Source organism: Salarias fasciatus, chromosome 22, assembly GCF_902148845.1.
Source record: "Salarias fasciatus chromosome 22, fSalaFa1.1, whole genome shotgun sequence".
NCBI lineage: Eukaryota > Metazoa > Chordata > Actinopteri > Blenniiformes > Blenniidae > Salarias > Salarias fasciatus.
The window spans coordinates 18,005,361-18,029,390 of record NC_043765.1 but is presented as its reverse complement, the minus strand read 5'-3'; the positions used below and the strand labels follow the sequence as shown (position 1 = coordinate 18,029,390).

Sequence of the window (24,030 nt, the reverse complement as noted above, 5' to 3'; positions counted from 1 at the left end):
TAAACACATATTTATATATTAGATGCATCTGTAAAACTGGTTAAACCTTGAATCCCTCTTTTTACAGTGTAGTCTTGGCTGACTCTGAAACAACCCACACACACACACACACACACACACACGCTCAAAAGCAGTGCTTCTCTTTGTTCTTGCCTGCTGGGAGGGGGAGACCTTGTGTTTTAATTAAACTTCGAAGAGTTGTTGTGTTTGTCAAAACTATATTGCTGTTTGTGTTTCCTAAGTCCCTGCTTTCATTTTGGTTTTACGACCCCCCCTTTGAACTGCAGCCCCCTGCTCTCCCACAATGAAGTTTCCAGAAACTACGGGGCAGGAGAGTCGCTGTCGGTTCACTTCTCGTCTGATTTGTTTTCCACTTTTGATGCATCTGACTTGACTGTGTACATTCATCTTTTGGGTTTAAATGGCCAAAAAAAGGAAGTCAAATCTCTCTGATTAATGCTTTTCAGTAGTATTTTACAAACATTTAGCACCGGATGTCGCATATTTGTGCTCCTTTCATAGTGGATACATTTAAATTCATACACAGCCGCTTTCTGCCGTTGCTATTCTTACTCTCTAAGGTTTTGTGGCCGAGCTGAAACGGGCTTCATCCTGCCTGTGCATCAGCCCGGAGAAGTGGGCTCTGGAAATTGCACGATCGCTGTGATGAATATAGCCGGTCCTTCGGGGACAAACAAACAACTTCCTAAGCCGCCGCTGCCACCTCGGCCACTCCTCAGCTGCATGAAGCTTCAAAGAGGAGAAAACAAGCCTGAAATACTTGAGAGCCGTATTTCTCTCTTGGTTTATGGCTTGGAAGAAGAATGAGATCCAGCGACTTTAAATTCACAACTATGTAGGAGTTTGTTGATGCGTTTGTTTCAAAGTAGTTGCAGGAACAATGGATTGTTTTTGAGGGCCATGATCAGCTTGCCACTGATAATCAACTAGTTGTAGACAGATCATCCTTCCCTTCCTGTTTAAAACCTTTATTAAAGAGAAGAACCCAGTTATTGTAGGAAGTCTTCGACAGTGCTTGATGGCTCAGCCAAGCATTTTAATCTGTATTGCTTCATGTCGTGCATTAGACATCTCATGTGACATGTTTAAATAACGCTACAGAGGAGATTTCCTTCAGCCAGGACAGAGACTGAAAAAAGCTCCAGTTTGTCCAAATAAGAGAATGCAGTGGAAAATTCCCAGGCCCAGTTTGGGCCGAGCCACGAGCAAAACTGAAGGAAAAGGGTGAAGATTTGGGGTTTTGGGAGAGCGGGGAGTATGGACGCTGGGTGGGTGTTAGTGGGTTGTGGAGGGAGGAGCTGCTGGTTTTTATGCAGGGAGACGGCTCGCTACAGTTCCTTCTTAATTACAGCCCTGCTCAAGGACGAGGCCAGGCACGGTGTGTGTGTATGTGTGTGTGTGTACACATCTGTGTCCATCTGTGTAACAATGGAGGCCTCCTCAAACCAATTCACACATATAAGTGTTGCGAGTTCAAGTATGAGTAAACTTTTCGTGCCCTTTGAGGAAGTCCGAGTTTACTTTTTTCATCCAAGCATGCGCGCTTGGTTTCTGATGCAGCCATCAGATCAAATCCTGAACTATAGCTTTGTGCAGTTTTCTGTGTTTTTTCAGTGATTTGTCAACATTTCTTTTTTTTTTTTTTTCCAAATTGAGCTCAACTTTTCAGTTTCTATGTGCAGTAAAGTTACTTTAGATGTAGTCCACACTCGATTCGCAGCTCAGTGCGTTCAGGTACGTTTTAAGGATTATTGTAAATCTACTTTTTAGGCTTCTTAATCCGTACAACTGTTGGACTTCATCTGCTTTGTCTGACTTCAGGGATCAGCAGCAGCTTTCTAAGCGGAGCAGTGAAAAGGCTTGCAAGCGAGCACAACATCCACCTAGCGTTCCCTCTGCACGGAGTTATTTTGGGAGTCCGTAATTACAAAGGAGGGACTCTTAGCTTCTCAACAGCTCAGCCACAGTGAAACACACTCACCACTGGCCAGAATGGCTTCAGAGCCACTTGGGCGCACTTTTAAATCGGATCTCGTTCGTGCTGACTGTTTATTGTTGACGAGATTAACATTTTGGTAGTAAATTAAATCTTAATCCTTCTACCTTGTAATTAAAACGTGGCGTTTAACACAGTGCTTTGAAATGTCTGCGTTTTGTGCTGCAGATGCACATGGCAGCTCCATGTTATAAATACTGTACATTGCAGACTCGTACTCCCTGTGAAACCAATCAGATGAGCAGGCCCTTGCATGTGAGGCATGTGAAGCTATTTATTCATCTTATTGATGACCCTGGTCACAAGTTCATGGCCCCTGGGTGGAGAAAACATCCAAACCTAAATGTAGTGAATATAAAACCCTTTCAAAATGTACATAGAGGAGAGAAACGTGCACTGCAGGGACACCAGTCTTTTTAGGCGAAAGCTGATGTGTTTTATCAGGTTTGGTTAGCAGAATAAGAGTGTCTATCTCTGTGGAAAGATCCTGAATGCAGTAACATCCTTGAAAATTCACCAGCTTCAATTCCTCTTAAATGAAAATCACCTTCAGCAACAAGGAGATATGGCTTTATTTTACAAATGCAGTCTTTCTTTTTTTTTTTTTTTTTTTTTTTTTCCCTCCTCAATATTCTGAACAGGTCTGCTGAGAGGGAGTCGACTGTTTCCTCAAGCTTGTTTACTTTACTTGCATCCCCTTGTGGCCAAGCCCCGCTGATGATATAAGAGCCCATTCTGATGTTTATTTTTAAGGGAAAAGAGGGGCCATACTGTCGAGTTATCACTTTATTTCTTTCTTTGTTGGTGGCACTGAAAATTCCTGGTTGCTTTCTGTCTGTCCTGCTTTGTCTTCACTCTCTGGTGTGCTGCTGTGTGTGTGTGAGACATGTGTGTGTGTGTGTGTGTGTGTGTGTGTGTGCTAGTACAACAGCAGTTTGTGGCATTGAGTCATTGTAGGAGCGTCTACAGCCAGCAAAGATGACCGTGTACGTCCATATATAGGTCACGAGACTAAAACAATGAGACAAGCTGTCACACACACACACACACACACACACCCCTCAGACTATTCTGGCGGTTGTTTCACAGTAGCATGCACTAAAGTGATTTGATTGGCCAGAATTGAGCTGGAATTGTTTTGCTGATTGGTCATCACAAATCACCAGAGCTGGCAATGAGCCTGAAAGGAGCCCGAGCGAACTATTGAACATCGGAGTAAATCAAGAGGGGCGTCTGAGCCAAGTCTCTTATCCAGGGTTGTTAGTGATATGATTGATTACTCTTGGAGGAGAATAAATAGCCATTGAACTGAAGCTTGTAAAGCTGCTCTTAAATAAGAGTTATGATTCTTGTTTAATTGTTTAGAAGTCGGAGTGAAGAGTCGTAGCTCCGGAGGGATCGAGGTTATCAGCGGTGAGATTTGCAGGTGAAGACGTGCTCGTCTGTTAACTCTGCTATCTCATCGGGCCCTGCAGTGACTCACGGTTGGTTTGCAGGAACAGACAGACACACCGTGAGAAGACACTGCCCCTTTTCCCAGCCTCCCACCCTCCTGGCCTCCGCCCCCCCCCCCCCCCCCCCCCCCCCTTTTCCAAACATGTGGGCCAGGAGTTGGTGGTTGAATCAGGCCAACTCAGCAGTTCAAGATGGGAGAGGAAGGAAAAGAATGGAGGAGGGGAGCACCGAGCCCTGACTCTTGTCCTGATATGAATTGCGTCCTAGAGACTGCCTGAAACAATGGACACTGACAGCTCATGTGGAAATGCCCCCACGGAGAGCTCTGACATTGTGTCTGTGAGTGAGGAGAGAGGAGCGATTTGGCTCCAGAGACGAGACGAAGTAAGCCACAAATGGAGTCAGTGGAGCAAAGCAGGCGCAGGAAGAAGCGAGGATGTGTGTCACCACTCACAGGAAGCATTCTGTTATGCTGTGTGATTGTGCAAGGGAGAGAGATGGTGTTTCAGGTGCTGTGGGGGAGAAGGAGGCCTGTCCAAGCCTGCAAAAAGCATTTTCTCGTGAGGGGGGGGGGCTTCACCTGGAGGCCCGGAAACGGGTCCTCACTGACCCTTCTTCTTGATTGACATGAGTTTATTGGGAGAGCTCACACTAATGGCCTGCATGGAGCAGCTGGATTAACGCACAGATAGTTTTGTTACGTTGATGCTGAAGGGCGAGCCACTCACCTGACTCATCACTTTACGGGCCAATCAGTGGCCGTTCGTCTGCCGACGTCACATCGTCGGCTCGGCTTGACGCGTCTCGCTTGGAACCGCAGCCGAGCAGGCGCTCAGAGTGTCTGGTATCGGGTACTAATACGTAATGGAAAAGCATAAGAACCGAGGCAAGGCGAGCCGAGTAGGTCGTGGTGGAAAAGGGGCTTTTGTGCCATGCGTGAATTTGAAGGTCAGATATGGGTTTTCTTGAATCGGGTGGGATCCCAGCGGATCAGCGTAAAAGATGTCAAAATGGCCTGACCGTGGCAGCCGCAGATGTTCTTCGGTATAGATCTGCATCTAAATACTTCAGTTGGATGTCATTCATTGCTGAAAGGGAGAGATTTTAAGACTTTTTTTTTTTAATGACATAGCCGACATAAGACCTCGTTTCCCTTTTCCAGATAGAATCATAGCCAGACCACGATGGTTTTTCAAGAGGATGTTGGTCATGTTCATCTACAGTCTAATATATTCAAAGTTTCATCTTTACATAACAACAGGAAGTACAAAATTATGACCGTAGAAGGATTTTAAAGCTGCAGCCTGATGAAACTCCTGCAGCACAGTTCTTGGAGCACTGAACAAACACAAGAGTGGTTAAACCTTTGTTTTTGACGTGTTTGTATCAGAAACGGATCAGAATGGTCAGATTCAGTCAAAAATGCATAATTTTCAGTTTCATGAATTCATAACACCTGTAAAGACCAGCAATCCTGCCAAAGTGTGTCTGGATCAACAGTAACGGTTGATCCAAACAGACAAAATATCTGAATATGTTGTGAACAAAGCACATTGAACTGCTCGGTACACAAGGTGGCTGTGTGACTGTGTGCGCGCCTGTTTGGTCAAAGGTAAAAAAATGATCTCATTCGGCTTCTGAAACAACATTTTCTTTGGCCGCTTATTAATCAAGCTGTAACACGATGGGTTATTTTGGTTGCCGTCAGTGCAAATGGGACAAAACGTCTCCAAAGACGCTTTCATAACAAAGGATCACTTTTCCTGTGGGTTGATGTCAGACCTTCTCAGCATGGCGTCGCCTCTGAAGACAGGCTCACCCTTTCTTGGTGTCTCTATTGTGGTTTACTTTAGGCTGATGGTTTTCTACCCATGAAACTGAGTTTTCCTCACAGGCAAGACAATGACTTGTTGTTTTTCAGCTGTTTACACCACATGAATGGAAATGTTTTTTTGCGGCTCTCCCTGCGGACACGCTGTCTTTTCGTTCTGATTTCCTCGCCTGTCTGCTTCAGTGCTCTCCAGTGTTTCTCAGTCAGGCGATTGAAACCATAATCCTCCCAGTCTGTTTGTTGTCTGTCACCTGAAGCTGATGAATAGATTAGAAAGTGACTTTAGGTCGGCTCACTCTCCAAGGATGCAAACAACAACAGCGACTCAAATATCAAATATAAGTCAGCCAACTCGTGGTGTAACAGTAAATCTCAGTCAAGCCTGGCCCTGCTGTTCTGGTCCTGATGAAAACAGGAGTCGTCTTCATGAGTACATGTGTGGCTGTGGGGGGCTCAGATCAAACCTCGCACTTACTCCATGTCTCTGTGGGTCACTGCTGGAGGTCCACTGACTCTCAGCTTCAAACACTGTACAGAATGCTCGTCCGAAGAACCTAAAATGAGCAATCACTTTGCTGGAGTATTCTGAAATCCTTAATATTATTAATTTTGCAGACTGATGCCTGGTTTATCATTTATTTATGAATTGGAGAATGATTTCTATGAAGTTTTCTTCATCTTTTAGGGCATTCAAGTTATGGTTCCATTTATTTATAGATAGCACAACACTGTGCAGATGTTGTTCTCAGTATTTGGGTGTGTTTGACCCCACCACAATCTCTGTGGATCATGCCGATTTTAATAGTTTGTGTTTAGATCAGATCAACATGAAGGGCTTCAGTTTGTTTTTAAAAAAGAAATGGACAAATGTGTTCCTCAGACTGTCCTAGAAACCATTTATATGTTAGCAATGGAACAAAAGTTAAAATGTGGCTCCCAAATATTGTTGAAACACTTCCAAGTTAGAGGACTATCTACAAGACGTGTTTATATGTGAGTCTCAGTGATTTAGTTAACTTCCGATGTTTTTCCTCCCACAATATAAATATAGATAACAGTATATTTCAGTTTCGACTCCACAGCAACCGCCACAGCCCTTTTTGAGTGGGTTTAGAATTCATCTCTCCCTGCTGGTTTGTACACTTCTGCTGCAATCCGGTAAACTTGTTTGACTCTATTGTAACAACGTGAATAATCAAAACAAAAATAAAGATGTACTTGAACGTGCTTCAGTTCACTTCCTTGTTTGTTGAACTGCCTCAACAAGCTGTAGCAAATGAACATAATTACATCTTACTCACTCCCGAACTGAGGACATGTGAATAGTGCCCCCATAAGAAGGATTCAAATCTGCTAAGTTAATATTTTATTTAGTAGATTGTTTAGTTTAAGGTTGATATTTATGTTGTTTTCTTATGTTGTCTCCTTTGTATGATCAGACTGTCTGTATAGAAGACGGGGGAAGCAGAATAGGGCATCACGTGCTATCAGTACCTAAACCCTTTTAGTCATTCAATGACATCTTTAAATCTTTCCTTCTTTCTCTCTCTCACTCACACAAGCTTAACCACTCACGTGGACTCTCATGCGACCCGCCGGCCAGACAGGTGCCGTGCACTCCAGTCCAAGTGTGCCGCTGTGCCTTGTGTCACCCGCATGCTGGAGCGAGCCATGTGCCTGTCTTTGCCAAAATACCCACACAATTTATCTTTATGGCATGGTTGCAAAACCTGCTGCAACTTTAACAGTGAAAATAGAATCTTAGTTTTGATTACTCGCTTCTTTTGTCCCGTTAATCGTCTTCAGCATTTTCCCTCTGTGTTGTATTCCTCAGTGACGGCATGTGTTTATATTTCCACACGGGTCGGAGGCAGTAAAGGCAGCAGTGGTACCTGTGGACCAGATGGCTGCAAAGATGTTGGGGAGCTTAAATCAACAGCGTGTGTTTTTGAGGCTGAAGGCATATTTATGATCAACAGAGAGGCAACGGTTACCTTTACAGTCCAGACAAAGCTAGAAAATGTAAAGTCAGCAAACACCCGACAAGCACTTAAAAAGCAGGAACACTTGATGGAGTGTCGATCGTTCTTCTTGGAAAGTCGGAGGAATGCAGGACCTGTCTACTCCTTTACATTCCCCTTTCATGTTTCGCTCTCCCCTCCCTTCTGGTGAATGTCAACCAACCCCCCACCCTCACCCCCAGCCTGGCCTACACACAAACAGAGATTAACCTGCTTGCTTACACTCCCTTCTTTTTTTAAAGAGCTCTTCTCCCTTCGACCTCCATCCCTCTTGGGATTTGGCCCATCTCTATGCTAATGCATCAAGAGCTTGATGGTGTGTGTATGTGTGTGTGTGTTAGGGAGTGATGGACCTTGGGGGGGGGGGAGCTGATACCTGCGGCGAATCTTAAACCTGTGACTCTCTTCCACGCCCCGCCGTACAGGCCGAGCAGGAACAGAGCAGCTCCGTTTAACTTGTCCCAGATGTGCAGGCCGGCCTCCGTGCGCCGCAGTAACTGCGAGTTAAAGGAGCAAAAAGCAGCAAAAGAAAGAGTGTGGAGCATGCAAAGTGCAGCTCCGCACATACATACACACGCAAACTTGTCTGGATTTATTAGAAACTAAACTACTCTTTTCCTTATTGTCTGGAGGACAGTTTCACTAAGCTCTAACCTGACATTCCTGTATTTTTAGGAAACTTTTTTTTTTAATCTACTTAAAGCGTGCTGCGAATACAAATCCAGACTGAAAAGTGTTTTGTGTCTTTGAAGTCTGTTAAATAAGTCTGCACCACAGTTGAGGCTCTGGACTCTTTTTACGACCAACTCTGTGGAAAGGACTTGACATGAAAGCGAGCGCAGTTAAATGTGCAGACTCATGCACACACCAGGAGGACTCTCTTATTTAAGTAAACGTGCACTTTAATTTAATTCGCACTGCTGTGAAGTAAAACTGAATAAGCTTGACCAAGCTTGAGAATGAGTTTATTCTAAAGAATAGTGTTTTAGAACTGTCACGTGTAATTTACAGAATCTGCTGTCTGTGGATTTTAAGGGAATGTCGTTTATCATTAATGTTGCTATTTCCCCATAATTTGTAGTGGATACCAAATTTAATGTGATATTGCATAAATGTAAATACCAAATATTTGTGAATTATGCTTTTTACTCGAGCCTGAGTGGTTTTCTTTGCTGTGTTCCTAACCCAGCAGGCCATGCACAAGATCAGAGAAACTTCCAGTAAGCTTTTACCCAAACCTTGAGCGCAGCTGTCCATTATAACCTCGCACGTTTACCGAGCTCCTCCAAATTTCCACCCGGGCTCTGCCTCAACCACCCCTGCAAGAATGTGAAATATGTCCGAATGCTTAAAAAAAGTTCTTTATTCTGTCCGCATTTTTTTCCATGTTAGTGTTAGTTGGAAATCTTGGCAGGAGCCGGTCCCCGAACACACAGACTTCCCAGCCACCTCCAGAGGGGAGGAGCAGAGATCTCCAAGAATCCCGATTGTTTTGGTTCCGACTTTTTTTTTTTTTTTTCTATTTTATTCTATTTTATTCACAGGGTCGAAAACTGAACCAGTCAGTTAAAAAGGCCTGCATGCTGCAGTAAGACGAGGCCTGTTTCTACTATCTCCTGTGCTTCTGTTACATGGGAAAGGCATGCAGAAATGCTATTTCTGCTCTTATTTTGATGCTTAGCGTGAAACCACTGTGGAGTCATGAAAGCCGGGCATGTCCAACCCCACGCTACGAGGAGAAAGAAACACAAAGTGCTCTGCATGCATTAAATCATGTCTTTTTTTTAATGCAAAAAAAAAGGAGGAAAATAAAGTGTAAAGTCTCTCAGGAGGGAAATGGTTGGAGTAGACAGACTGGCTGTACTGCGTTGTACCAGGATCTGCGCTGTCATGTGATATTTCATCCTGTCTTACTTCATGCCATATTCCTGGTGGTTTTCAAAGTGAGGACTGTCCAGCTGTGTGTGTGTGTGTGTGTGTGTGTGTGTGTGTGTGTGTGTGTGTGTGTGTGTGTGTGTGTGTGTGTGTGTGTGTGTGTGTGTGTGTGGGGGGGGGGGGGGCTCTGTGGGGCTCAGGAATGAAGCCCAGTGCCACAGCATCCAGTGACCTAATGCAAAAGGCAGCAGGGTTCAACGCCATTCACTCTTCTATGTATGTGCCTTGCATCTCCCGCTCTGCAGTGGTTGTGGTTTCCCCCTGTCACTAAGCACTTTGGTCACGCTTGGATGGAGGCCGCGACGGAGGCTGGAGGGGGTTGTTGGGGCGCTGGAATGTCGCATGCATAGACGGGACTGTAGCTGGATACTCTGGACAGAGCAACAGGCTGCAGGCTATAGGCCGCCATTGCAAAGAAATTATTAACATTTATCGCATGCTAGAAAAGCCGTGCACTTCTCCACCGTTCAAAACTTTCCAAAGGCCAAGCAATCCTCTTGTGTGTTTTTACTTATTCATCAGAAAGGCTTGGCGAATTTCCTCAAACCATCAAGTAATAATGTAACATTATTGTAAATGTAAAGCCACAGTAGTTAACTGTGCTGGATCGTTTCTGCGCCCCAATACAGATGCCAAATAACAAAAAAAATCGAGACTTGAGAGAAGCTACTGCTCCAGAGCATATTAAGATCCTCTTATGCAATTCTCTGCACAAAAAAATTGTATATCCAAAAAAGGCACAGTGTTATTGAATCTGCAGAAACACAGTCATTTAGGGCTGCTGACACAGCGGCTTGACGTGTATACAAGTGTAGAGGAGAAAACAAAACTTGTTTCACATGTAAGAATTCATCCTAGATTGGAAGTTTTCAAAAAATATGTATGTGCCCCACTGTCGAAAAATAGTTATGTTCAAATGTAGTAGTTCCTTGCTTGTTACGTCTTACTCTTTTATTGAAAAAAAATACTTTTTTAAAATGCTTTTTCTGATGTTGTCCTATTTATTTCACTTTATTCAAGCAATCAAAGTATTTTGTGTAGATCAACACATGACTGTAATTTTCAATTGATTCATTAGTTTCCATTGTTTATGACCTTTATGAACATGTTTTAAGTGGCAGCCAAAGGCAGTGCATTAATTTATGTTTGGTAAACATTTCTATCAATGAGTTTTTGTTCAACCTGCTAACTGCTAACTGTACTGAAAAAATAGTGAAGCTTATGAATGATGCCTCTACTTTCCCTCTAACATTGAGCAGTTTCAAAGAACTGTGTGTTTGTGAAGTTCTAAGCGGAGCTTCTCGTGTCTGGGTCGTACCACTTGGTAAAAATACCATTACCGGGGGTCACGCCCCCGTGGGGCCCCTCTAAATCTGTTAGCAGTGTATTGACACCGTCACCTTTAGCCCAGGCCGTACATGTACATTACAGCAAGACTTCAATAGTTGTTTTATTCGTGGGATGCCACGCTCCAATCAATAACCTCACTCTACAGTGAGAAGATATAGCCGAAGTTTACAGCTTTACATGGTTTGGTTGTCTTCTCCGGTCATCAAGCACATTCATACAGATTAACAAGCTCGTCTCTGGTGAAATGCAGGCACACATTCACATGATAGTACTTATACACCGCGCATTCTTAACCCTGGAAAATCCCTGCTCGCTGCCAGCCGGTACGCCGCGTTTCCACTGTCTTTAGTAGCGTTCTTGTTGCAGGCACATGTACAACAAAAAAAAAAATGTTTAACATAACGTGCCAACTCTCACGCAGCTCAGTGTGAAATATCACACATGGCGCTGACCACAAACACCTCTTCAGACGCCGTCAGTCAGAAGCTGTGCAGTTATTGCCGTCCCGCTGTAGGTGGCTGCTGCCGCGTTACTCCAGCCAGGAGTCGGCGCCACGGTCCAGCCCTTGCTTACAAATTGTGTGAGAATTAAAGACCATCTTCCGTTTATCGTTTGTTCAGGATTTTCATCTACTCTGATTGTTCAACCTCTCCAGAATTGATATACACATCCTGACATGAGTAGCGTCCAGCCAAGCGGTGTGTGAGATCACGTCGTCTTTTTCTTATCTGGGTCATTTGAGGGCAGCAGACTGTTCACACACGAGACTCCGATGGTAGTTCCGGTCAAACCATCATGCCAACAACTGTGCAAAAAGTAGCCCTTATTGCTCAATTATTCCTTTCAAGTCATGTAACTCCATAGAAGAAATTGAAAATGAGCGGTGTCGGATAACGAGAGGGTTATTTTGGTTGTTGTGGTTCATTTCCATTTTCTTTCACAGATTTTAGCCGGTGATGAGTCAGTGGTGAAATTTAAGAAGACGTGCCAGGAGCAAGTGTGCACAGACATCCTAATGGCTGATCATAAAACTGCGTAAGACGTGCTGGTTTTTATGGGAGATGGTGGAAAAAGAAGCGGGCCTTTACAGCGCCCTCTTTTCACAGCCTCGGTTAACTAGAGGTGGAACAAAGGCTGTTTTTCCTCTTCGCCGCGGCTTTTTAGGCTTAACAGCGTGAGGCTTTTTATAACAGCTGAGAACCTGAGAGAAGCCAGCTCACTTTCTCTCTTGTCCATTTGAAACTTTTTTTTAGGTCATTCCTATAAAAAGGAATTTTCTGAAAGGCTTGCCAGTGATAGATCACATTGCCTAATCCGTACCATGGCACGTTGTTTTGGTTCGGAGCGGCCCACGCCCGCCTTGTGCAGCTATGCACGCCTTCAACCTGCTGGGAGATATCTCCGGCTGCATTCGCCGCCACATTCCTCCGGCGTCTGAGAAGCAGACAAGCACGGAGCTACGCACACCAGCCACCGGCGGAATGAAGGAATCGTCCCGAAGCTGTCTTTCCACCTCTGACCTCCTCCCCCCCGACCCCACCAAGGGTCGGAGCCGTGTCAGGCGCATCCCGGGGTCTCATTTTCCGTGTAATTACTTTGTAGAACAACACATTGTTTGGTTCTGCGGTGCTGCTGAACACTGTCGGTGCTCCTTTGTTTACGCGCCATGCTGGGCCAGAAGTCGCTCGTTACCTTTACTGATTATGTCTACCTCAGATGTTAGGCGTTGTCTCTGCCAATGAATGTTTTTTCCATCCCCGTCAGCATTTCGCATCGCCATTTTAGTAGACTGCTTTAACCTTTACTTTGATTCAAAGTAAATTAAATGGTAAATGCAAACAGCTGCTTCACTCAGTCTTTCAGGAATCACATCAAGTTTTCTCGAAATTGAGTCCAATTGTTATCGTGTGTCGAATGTGATCAGTGAATGACGCTTGATTGTAAATACTGCAGTGTGGAAATAGTGGCCGACGGCTAATTGGGAGACCAGTAGAGTGCCTGTAATAGGCTTTAGTTCTGAGGTGTTGTTGGGCCTTTAAGTGACCCGACGGTCTTTGATCAAGCGGTTCACGTTGGCTTACCCATCATGCTTCAGTGTAGTAGGGATTAGGTTTGTCAGGAGTAGTTACCATAACCATGGTGCAGTGCTGCTGCATGCTCACTTTGTGTGTGTGTGTGTGTGCGTGTGTGTGTGTCTCATGCTTGGCAGGAGTTTGAACTCTGAAGCTGTGCTACCTGATAATTCATCCTTACTTGGGCCTTTTGAAGTAATCACTGGCCTGTATGAGATGGAGTCGTTTAGGAAAGCCTTGCATTTCATTTGCTGTTTTATTCCATTATCTTGGACTGCGGTCACATGCTGCTAAAGCCCAGCAGCAGGTCTCAGGAATTGTGTGCTTGATGGTAAACTTGCACGAGTTTCACAAGTATTGAGCAGATTCAGCGGGAGTTTTCCCACAGAGAATAAAGCGCTTCGCTTTGAAGCTACAGACAAACCGCTTCCAGTTCAAAGAATCTGCCGGTCATGAATACAATCCTCTGTACCCTGCTGACAGTTTGTAGCCACAGTCTGCTTCTGATATTTTACTTTGGTAGGTTTAAATTTAAATAAAGTAACTTTATTCGAGGTGGAGATAATCTTGGAGTCGTACGTTGTTTAACTTACGGTTGATGTCTCATCAGTTCACTGACAGTTCAGCTGCAGTGTCCTCAAAGCTCCTTTGGTGTTTGTTCTCTGCTTCAAACTAAATGACTTCAGGGTTCACTGAAGCTGCAGCGTGCAGGTGTAGCTGCTTCACCTGCGGCTGTTTTTCACGGCTTCCTGATGTACTTGGCTAACATTGCTTCATCAGAGTATGTGGTCCAACCTGATGTTCGACAGTTACCGTATGTAGAAAGAAATATGAGACTGACTTTCACTTGTTACCCAAAGTGAAGTGCAGTCTGGTGGTAATGCTGTTGTGGTGGTAATGAGTTATGAATTGTAAATAATGTGATATATTGTTAGTTTATTGACTTTCAACACATTATATTCCATATAATGTGTTACATAATGTATAAATATGTACATGATTACCTTCTCGGGTACAAATTTTCAATTCCCCAGTATTTTGACAGTATTTTCCTCTTGAGTTTCACCAAGTGTGATGGGCAGTGTGCCCCTGTTGCTTCTGACCTTTATGACATCCCTCATCCTTGTCATTTTAGGTTATTCAAAAGTACAGAGCAACATTTCTTCCGGGACTTTCAAGAAAGATTTCTACCCAGAAAGGCTCTGTTATAACAGTTGTAGTGATCCCCGTGGAATTTCTAACAGGATGTTCATCTGTTCTTTCGTACGTCTCACTAATGCGGCATGTCGTGTGGCGAGGCGGTGGTTTCAGACTGAGGTGAGGGTGTAGTATCGAAAAAAAGAAACCTGTAATGAGACTCTGCTGCGATCCCCTCCAATGTGGTTCCCATCAGGGGGAGTTGCACTTGTGGCAGAAATTCCAGGCCCTCAGCGAATGCCTTGTCTGGATTCAATCAAATCAGCTTCTGCCACAATATGCACAGAAAACTAAGAATACCATGCACTTTCAGTTTGATTGAACTCAGATGGGTTTTTTTTTTTCTTCTTCTCTGAAAATGGCAATCAGAAAAACAACCAATTTTAAATGGCAAGAGTTGAGGTTTTGTCTTCATCAGGCATTTCTGGCACTGCAGTCTGAGCTGATTCAGTGGGCACTTGACAACATTATTTAATGCTCTGCCAAGAGATGTCACTTTGCTATTTCACCAACACTCATTTATCATCGCTGTTGTTGTCATGAAACGTGTTTTCCCCGAGTTGAGCTTTCACTGATTCCCTGGTGCGCCGTGGCTGATGGAGCCGTGATGCAGAGCACTCCGCAAATTTCAGACATTTTCCCCCACCGGAGCTTTAATACCCATCTTCATTTTCGCAGTAGTCAAACACTGAAGCTCACGCTCCAGTCCGCTCAGGGAGGTGGTGGAGGAAGACGACGTATGTGAATGATGAGTCAGCACACGAGGAGTCAGATGGCAGCCGTCCACGCTCCTCTGAGGCTGGAAGGACAACTGGCCAGCTGGCTCTGCTCAGAGACGCCGCATTTATTTCAGTATTCAGAGAAGAAGCCAGAATTTACCACGTGCTGGCCACACACACAGTAAATTCATAGGAAAAGGTGTCCCAAACAGGCCTCACTGTCATGGCGCTGCTGAAGGGGATGCTCCCGCCTGGAGACCGTCACTTCCTGTCACATCGGGCATCACTATGTCCAGATTTCCGGACTGCCTGAGAAGGACAGATTAGAGAGCAGCAGATATCAAGATATCTCTAGCACTGTTTTTCCTCTCTCGCACTCCCTCTGTAACTCACCCTTGGTGTCAAAACGCAAATCGAAGAATGCATGAAATCATTTTATAAAAATCTGTGACGCCATTGAGTACACTCATCCTGCGGACTTTTTTCTCTTCTGTTTTATCAGACAGCATGTTTGGCAGTGGCGCTGTTATTTTAAAGATGCTACTGGTCTGTTGAGAGGCTGATCCTTTCTCCCATGAAGACTTTCATTGTTTCTTTGATTGTCTTAAGCCTGTGGTTGCAAACATGTTCTGACTGAGATTACACACTCATCTTCTCACACATCTCACTCTTTCCTCCTTTTGTGGCCGGTGACCAAACAGTAGAACCAGTTGAATGGATTTGACTGAACAGTTTTAATAATCTGTGGCTGAGTTCTGTGTTTACATGTATGTGCCTGTGCAAGTGTGTGCAAAAGCGGTTAAAAGGGGAATCTGAGCAGCTGCCGCCTGATAACGGAGGGGCGGGTCATGGCTGTCAGAACAGGCTCTGCACAATCAGCACTTTTTACCAGCATGCACCCAAACACACTGAAAGCCTCTCGCTGATGGTATTTTTCAAGTTATCTACCTACATCGGTGGAATTCTTACTCTAAAAATGTTGACTCCTGTTTAAATATTGTCGTAAAAAAATAAAATAAAACCAGCAATCACTGCGGCGTTCATTTTAAGGCTTCTTAATAATCAAGCTGGTCCTCTTCTTAGCAGATCTTTCACATGAAAACTTTTTTCACTCCCATCTGTACATTGTTTGAGCAAATATATTTTCTATTTGCATGACTGCTGGTTTGATTTGCAGTTGTAGTAAATGGTGAAGAGGTAATAAACACCGGTGACATGTCATGAATCCTAAAACCTAGATTGAAAAGTGGCTTTTATGACAAAATCATATTGTGAAATATTGCTTTTTAAGAACATTATGTCATGTCTAGACTTCTTATTAGACTTTAATGAAGTGCCCCCTGGTGGTACATCAGGGTAAGTCTTCACCTTGAATTTGTGGGACCCCGTTTTGTCGTCTGGTTACAGCAGGAAGGGCATCCGTCTTAAAAACTATAAGGCTACAGTGCAAATAGAACCTTGATGTGGGAATCCATGTAAAAAGAAAGTGGCTTGTTGTGTCTTGAGAAACAAAATCATGCTTCATGAACATTCTTTCAACACAGAGTTCAAGTCTTGACTTTTCAAGAGGGGGGACTGTGTTGAAGTTGTTTTGAAATGAGCCGAATCTCTCATGCTGTGGTGACAACAGTAAAAAGTAGCAGCAGGTGAAAGGGTTATTGTCCATGTTGAGTTTTTAAGCCTAACTCTTCTGCTCCTCTGTCTGTTTTCTTTGCAGAGGAGGTCGACTACGCCAACTTTGGCACCAACACAATCACCCGCAGGAAGAAGGCGGTGGTCGCCCTCCGTAACACCGACATCACCCGCAAGCGTCCCCACATCCGCATCGGCATGCCGCAGGACTTCCGGCCCGTCTCCTCCATCATCGACGTGGACATCCTCCCCGAGTCTCACCGCCGCGTCCGGCTGTACCGCCACGGCTCGGACAAGCCTCTGGGCTTCTACATCCGCGACGGGACCAGCGTGCGGGTGACGCCCCACGGCCTGGAGAAGGTCCCGGGCATCTTCATATCCCGGCTGGTCCCCGGGGGGCTGGCGGAGAGCACGGGGCTGCTGGCGGTCAACGACGAGGTGCTGGAGGTCAACGGCATCGAGGTGACGGGAAAGTCTTTGGATCAGGTCACGGATATGATGATCGCCAACAGCCACAACCTGATCGTGACGGTCAAGCCGGTGAACCAGCGCAACAACGTGGTCCGCAGCAGCAGGATCTCCGGCAGCTCCGGCCAGTCGTCCGACAGCAGCGGGTCGACCGGGTACCCGAGTCTGCCGGCGGGCACGGCGGGGGTGGCGTCCGTGGGGGCCCACGGCTACCAAGACGAACTGGAGAGCGACGAGGAGGCGGACATCGTCATTGAGAACAGCATCAAGCGGCCGTCTCAGAGGTCCAACGCTTCCCTGGCGTCCAGTCTGTCCCGCCTGCAGCAGCAGACGACTCCGGCGGTGACCTCGGGCCCGGCGGCGCCTCCGAGCCCCCCGACGCGCCCCCTGTCGGTGGTCTCCACCGCTTCCTTCCACTCCCAGCCGAGCCTCAACGGGGGGTCCCACTCCCACCACCACCACCACCACCAGCACAGCAGCCTCAGCTACCAGCTCAACAGAGACCTGAACCTCCAGCACAGCCCACACCAGCAGTCCCAGCACAGCCACCCCCACCAAATACAGCCCGCGCATCACAGCAGCAACCCGGCCCTCCGCCACAGCAACGGCAGCCTACACAAAATCCTCAGCTCGCTGAAAACGGACCCACGACACAGTCTGGCGGTCCCCAGGGGCGGGGTGGAGGAGGACGGCACAGTCATTACCCTATAATACTCAAACGCGCAGAGACTAAAACTCCTCAAGCTGCTCAGAGACTCAACTGGAACACCGCAAACCAATACAGCTGAGCACAAACGTCTGTCGTCGGATACTAATTGTGTAACTTCTGTTTGGTTTTTACAAGATAATTGAAAATCGGAAGTTGCAGACAAGTAAAAATGTATATATTTCTTGTATTTTTAAAAGTCTTCTTTGTCTTACATGAAAACACTTGTATGTTTGTAATAAGCTTAAGAAGAAATAACTGTTTTAGGAAAGTCCACTGTATCCTAGAGTTCTGAATGTACATGCAGCCTCATATCATTTCTTAGTGACCACTCTTATTAAGATCCTTTTCATTCTTCTTTCTGGGACCAACTTGGGGTTTCTTACAGATGTTTTTAAAGAATAAAATTTATATTTCGTATATTCTGATAAATGCTGTGTAGAGTATGTTTTTGTTTTTTTTAATAGGTCTTTTATGCATTGATGATCATGATCCAGTCCTTGTATCTGTTTAAATAAATTATTCTGTCTCACAACTATGCACACTGGGAATGTGGTGTTTAATTCAGCACTTCTCCACATGTGACTTTTTCATGTTTGTAGCTATTCAGGTCATATCAGGTCACAATGATGAGACTTGTAAGGGTGCAGGAAACACACTGAATCAGTGGAAAGTTCCTGTAGTGAGATGAAAATCTGGCATTTGATTTAATCTTGAATTTTCTGTTTTATCTTTATCGCAAGTACTTTTCAATTTGAAGTTATGGGAAACTTTTAATCTGAGAGGAATTGTGCTAATAAATATTTACAGTATTATCAGTGTTTGCACTGTTATTGTTTTGCTCCGGTTCTGTAGATCTACAGTTTATCGAGGTTGAGATTAAGAGTCGGCTAAATGTCTGCACATACGTTGCGCAATGAAGACCAAAACTATGTGAAGGATGAATTCCTTTAATTTTATCATTTGTTTCTCAGCCTCAGCCAAACCTCGACATGCGGCAGGAATGTAGTTTGGTCGCATATCGCAGGCCTTCCAGAAGCAGCAGGCTTCTTTCACTTCTCTGTTAATGAATGTTTGTTTGCCATGTTGACTCAGGATGCCACGCTACTCCAACAGCTGAGGAGCCTCGACACCCAAGTAGTCTGCTTTGATAGTGAACAAGGGGGCAGATCTGAAATCCCCAACATCACAGTATCAATCTTAGAAATGAGTTTCTGTCATCTCCAGAGAGGTTTAGAGTTAGAAATACTTCAGCCTTTTCTTTATGAAAGATCTATCTGTGTCATCCTTTTTAGGGTCTAAATTATTGATTTAAATCGTGTCCCAAATGATTCTACGTCGTTGGTAAACAGGTTAAATTTATTAATATTTTTAGTATTTGGATGCTGGTAAAGACCTCCATGCAGTAATCCTGACTGCCATCTGCTGGCCGAACGCGGAACAACACGTATCTCCCTGGGAGGCTGGTGTGGGTGGACGCTCATTTATCATTACAATAAGCTATTATTCTCGTCCTTTGAATAGAAAACTTTGTTTATTGTATCCACAAATATATTCTTCCTGGACACATTACCTTTTCAGAGTGAAAGTTATTTGTCTTCACATATTTTGCTGATATGAGATAATGGACTACTGGGCTCAGGTGAGTCAAATTCCTAAATTCTCTGAAGAGGAAAATTGCATCTCTTTGATGAAGGCAATTTTGTGGATATCTAATTTGTGCATAACAGACATTTCATTTATCACAGCAGTTACACTGAGTGTCTTTGTTGTAATTTTGTATGTAGGATTGTTTTGTATCTTTTCTGCATTTATTACAATGATTTGTTCAATTTTAGTCATCACTATGTGTTTATATGTAACAAAATAACAACTGTCTGAGAAGCATTGCTCTCTTTTTTTCCCCAACAGTTCATATTTCAATCACAGCGCAAACAGGAAGACAGAAAACCAGATGCCTACACCTACAGGCAATCAAATACTCAACAATTAGCCTCTAATATATGGTTTTAGACTGTGAGAAGACACTGAAATATCTGAAGTCAGCCTACACAGGGAGAACATGCAAACTCTACACAGAAACCCCCACTGGACTGGAACCGGGGATATTCTCACAGTGAAACAGTGGGATCACTATATGGATGTTCATCATACCTCATCTGTTACAGAAAGTCACTTTACATGCTTTCAATGATGACTGTCATTTGCTGTACATTCTCCATTCTCTGTTTTCTCTTTGTGTGTGAGACTCAGAGCCTATTCATTTGATAGTAGGGTTAATCTGTGTTTTTTCTTTTTTTTCTAATTTGTATGTATTTGTGGTTGCATTCTGTCTCTTTCTGTTGCTTTGCAGTAGTTTCATTGTGTAACTCATAGCTGTTCTTGTTCCTACTGGATGTCATGGCATTCAAAATACTGACATACTTTTCTTTCATTAAAGTTAAATGTGAAAATATTCAGTTGTTTTTGCTAAATTCTAAGAGCAAATTGACAAATCTGATCGAGAAAAATCGAAGCGAGTTTTTTTTTTTTTTTTTGCGTTGTTGTGATTTCTGGCCCTTCCGAGCCGCCGTACTCGGCGCGGCCCACGTGATTCGGTCAGTTGACAGACGGAGCCAGAGCACAACACGGCAGTGGAGCAGAACAACAAGCGACATGGAGCAGCATCGGATGGACCGGGTGGGCCTGCTGTCCCCCCTGGAGGAGTCCAGCGCGGAGATCAGCAGAGACAGCGGCATCGTGTCGCAGAGCGCCAGCAGCCTGTCCATGGTGAGCGACATCCTGAGCAGCGGCACCGTGTCGCAGAGCCCCAGCTTCGGAGCGGCGGCGGCAGCGGCGGCGGCGAACGTGATCTCCCAAAGCCCGAGCTTCGACGAGGCGGCCGAACCGGGAACGGCCGGCCTTCACGACCCGGACCAGGACGACGAAGTCCTCCGACGCACCGCGCTCGACTACTCCTCCTACATTCGGGCGACGGCCGGAGAGGAGGTTGGTGCGGCCAGCGGAGCGCAGCTCCCGCTTCATTAAGCTTTCACTGCTTGTTTATGAGGCGATCAAACCTCTTGCAGCATTGCAGCAGAGCGCCACACTCACCCTGTAGAAATCAGCTGGCCCTAATCATTACTCTCACCTGCGTGAACCAGTCGACTTCACCCACAGAGTGATTTCACCCACAGCATTCACCCTCCAGGGTGATCTCACTGCAGTAATAACACGTTCACTAACATGAGAGTGATCATTTCAGCAGGGCATGGTTATTTCAGATGACAGAGAGCTGCAGCTTGATGATCTCACCATAGCGACACTAAAAGCATTGATTGGATGCATTGAATGATGAACCATGAACAGGCAGCACGTGCAGCATGGTGACCACAACATGGCAATATAGGGAAATCACTTTTTCAACACCACAGCTTATCATGTCCTTATGAATGGAGCTTTTCAGATTATAATGTTAATATAAAATATCCTCAGACGATACTCAAATATTTCATCAAAATGCTTGAAAGGCAACATTCTTGCATTTTTATGTCACAGTGTTCAGAAGAACACAGATGATGTTTCTGTTGGGTTTTAGTAGATTCTACTGTTTTAAACAAAACTATATCCTTACCAAGTAGAGACTGCTCACTAAATAATGTACCTCCATGCTCCTTTTTTACAATGATAGAATGGAATGTGACTATAAATTTTGCATTACATTGGTGATGAGGTGAAAACATCAACCAGTGACAGCAGTCAAATCAGCTGTCAGTGGATATTGTTGGAAGTTGATCCGTACTGGCAACAAAAATATTTGGCTCTATTTTCTTCAGTCTGTCTGTTGTGGCTTTACTATTTGTCTGGAAGTGGACCATTAAGTTGTCAGAAATGATTCCTCTTTATTGATGGAGTTGAGAGAAACTTTAGTGTGAGGTCAAAGCAGAATATAACTAGCTATGTCTGTGTATGTTTTTTCTTATGATGAGTTTTGGAATCATCCATAAATGTCAGATTGAACTATTATTGGTGTCAGAGACAGTTTTTTTTTTTTTTTTTTGGTATACATATTCTTTCTGTTCGAAGTCATTCCTCATCCAGAAGTCTGAAGTATTTGTTCTTAATTTCAACACTGTAGCAAGTCTTTTATTTCAGCTCAGGCAGAAGTTTACCGGCTGATGTCCCGAGGCTGATTAGACTTTAAAACATGTGACTTGAATCTACGCCTGGTTTCTGGCTCACAATAGAAAGCCCAACAATCAAGCTCGTGCTTAATGTAACAAAAGTCCGAGAGCAGTCACTCAACTCCAAAATGATCTATTGTATTCCTCTGACAGAGATTTGTCTGTACTTTTAGGTAATTACGCATTTTACTAACTAACCCGCTATCTGTTGCTTCTCGGTTGACGATAAGTGGATGTGCATGATAGCGGGTAATTTATAGAGAAGTGGAGCCATTTCCCTAAGAGCACAAAGTCACTCTGTGTTTTCACCCTCGACATAAATCCGTTGTATTGAGCAGTGACTAAAACCAGTGGGTGAAGATTCATGTCAAGTATAAAACTGACAAATAACTCACAGATTGCTTGGTTATTGTTGATGGTTAAGGTTTGTATTTCTATGACATTTTCTCTTTTTTTTTTCCTTTCAGATGCTGTGTTTAGAAAAAAGTTTGGAAGAAATGCTGACGAGAGTAGACGAGTTTGTTGGGATGCTGGATATGGTGAGCGCACACAATGGCACAAGCTTGCATATATTAAAAATGATCATTTGTATCTCATACATGATTTCTTTGTTGTTGTTTTTTTCTTTCAGATCCGTAACGATACCTCACAGATAGTGAATGACAACCTACCTCAAATCCAACAGAAGTCTGATGAAATGAGACAGATATACCGAAGAATTGATAAATTAGAGGTATGGAATTGTTGCTTTTGAATGTGTGTAGTGTGAAAAATCTCCGTGCATAAAGAAATCTAAACCAATAGCAGCTCAGTAACGCAGGACGACTTGAGAAAACCATGAGTAGAAAGTTTTGTCGTGTAAAAAGGGTTTGATCATTGTTTGAAGAGCTTTACATTGTCAAAGCAGAACTGAAAATTCTGCTCTGCTCTGCTCTGCTTGTCCAGTCTTCTATCAGCCTGGCATCAATAATAATAATTTTGTCCACTTTCCTGCAGGCTTTTGTAAAAATGGTGGGATCCAACGTCAACGCAATGGAGGAGCAGGTCACACTGGCAGAAGGAGAGCTGGGAACGCTGCCGGTGGCTTTTAAGATGTTTCGCAGTTTCCCAGGTTTTTTAAATGTAAGAGACAACGCCACGTAAAACCCCTGCTGTGCTGTCAGAGAATTAGGTCATAACCTGTGTGTTCGTTCCCTCTCAGAGACCGGCCAGCCCAAGAAGACCAGCGCCGCATCAGCGTCAGGAAGTCCCCAGCGTGTTCCAGACAGACGATTATTTCACGTCGCAGCCGGAGCAGTGACACAGCGGGACCGCGGAGGCGCGATTCGGCTCGAACCTCGGAGGCCAGTTGGGTGAAACTGTACAGACAACTTTTACTGCCATCCATCGCAAGAGGATCTAACAGCGCAGTGGCCTCAGCAAAGCAATAGCAGCCTTTTCTGAACAAGCCCGTGGAAGTGGAGTGCGTGAAGACATTCTGGAGGTTTTTTTTGAGTGTCGTTCTCCTGGCAGCAACAAGCACTGAACTGTAGCGACATGATTTCAAAAGTGCCTACACAGGTTTTTTTTTTTTTTTTTTTTTTTTCTGTCCATTTTGTTTTCACTTTCCGTGAAGGAAACCACGTCTAACGGTGACGTTGGATTAGTCACACACACGGCGGAGACAGTCATCGCGTCTGCCAATCCAAAACTGTAAAGAAGGTGTAATGACAGGAGCTGTAAAGATCTTTAGATGTTATACATAAAGACTTCAATTAACCCAGCTTTTGTATGAAAAGACATTCCTATCACCAGTGTTTGTACAGACCTGCACGCTGTTATTGACTGTATTTCTGTATGTCTCATCACTCTCCCCGAGCAATAGCGATTTTATCCACTTAAGCATTTAAAGTCTTCCATTTCAGAGTTTTCACTTTATTTCTTACTTGCTATGAATGACAAAAAAAAAAAAAAAAAAAAATCTTGCTGACATGAAGCTACGTCTTTGATAGCACCTTTTCAGAAACAAAGCACACTATAGATTAGATGTTCTAATGCTTCCAGTCACACCATCTGATGAGGAAATGTTTTGCTCCAGGGACGAAGCTGTAATTTAGGTTTTAAACAAGCGGTACTTTGACGATGATACATTGTGGGCCCTGGAACAAGTTTTGTTTTTTTTTTCTTTTTTCACAGTCAGATTGATTTATTTGCCAAAAAAGTTGTTAAAGATGTTTCTTTTGCATATTCATTTTTGTTTACGTTTTTAACAATCATTAAAAATCACCTGAGACATTGTTTCGCAACAATTTTTTTTAAATAGGTATACAATCTTGATTCAATTTAGGGGATATGAAAAAATATATATAATTTCATAAAATATTTGCAGCTCATGTGATTGCCCCCTGGGCTGTGCAGTGTTGTAGCATTTACCACCATCTCTTACAATGGGAATGTTCCCAGTTTGAGTCCTGGTTTATGCTTT

At 44.1% G+C, this 24,030-nt stretch overlaps 2 protein-coding genes across 2 annotated transcripts in view; both read left to right on the top strand.

Annotated features, from left to right (window-relative positions):
• Nucleotides 1-17,943, top strand: part of pard6gb (par-6 family cell polarity regulator gamma b) — a 32,365-nt gene extending 14,422 nt beyond the window's left edge. The window contains exon 3 of the mRNA XM_030121090.1: nt 16,315-17,943. Coding sequence (XP_029976950.1) covers nt 16,315-17,408 — 1,094 coding nt within the window. The 3' untranslated portion in view covers nt 17,409-17,943. The remainder of the gene's footprint in view (nt 1-16,314) is intronic.
• A 2,076-nt stretch (nt 17,944-20,019) lies between these two features.
• Nucleotides 20,020-23,580, top strand: bloc1s4 (biogenesis of lysosomal organelles complex-1, subunit 4, cappuccino). Its single transcript, XM_030120688.1, has 5 exons — nt 20,020-20,391; nt 22,034-22,105; nt 22,198-22,299; nt 22,563-22,688; nt 22,768-23,580. The coding sequence occupies exons 1-5, from the start codon at nt 20,059-20,061 to the stop codon at nt 22,864-22,866; spliced, it is 732 nt and encodes a 243-aa protein (XP_029976548.1). The 5' UTR covers nt 20,020-20,058; the 3' UTR covers nt 22,867-23,580.
• Nucleotides 23,581-24,030: the final 450 nt, after the last annotated feature.

Bases quoted from the DNA above. Each gene is read 5' to 3' on its own strand.
- bloc1s4 (XM_030120688.1), top strand. From the start codon at position 20,059: ATGGAGCAGCATCGGATGGACCGGGTGGGCCTGCTGTCCCCCCTGGAG. The intron at 20,392-22,033 runs GTTGGTGCGGCC...TTTTCCTTTCAG, and splicing joins GGGCGACGGCCGGAGAGGAG to ATGCTGTGTTTAGAAAAAAG. The intron at 22,106-22,197 runs GTGAGCGCACAC...TTTTTCTTTCAG, and splicing joins TTGTTGGGATGCTGGATATG to ATCCGTAACGATACCTCACA.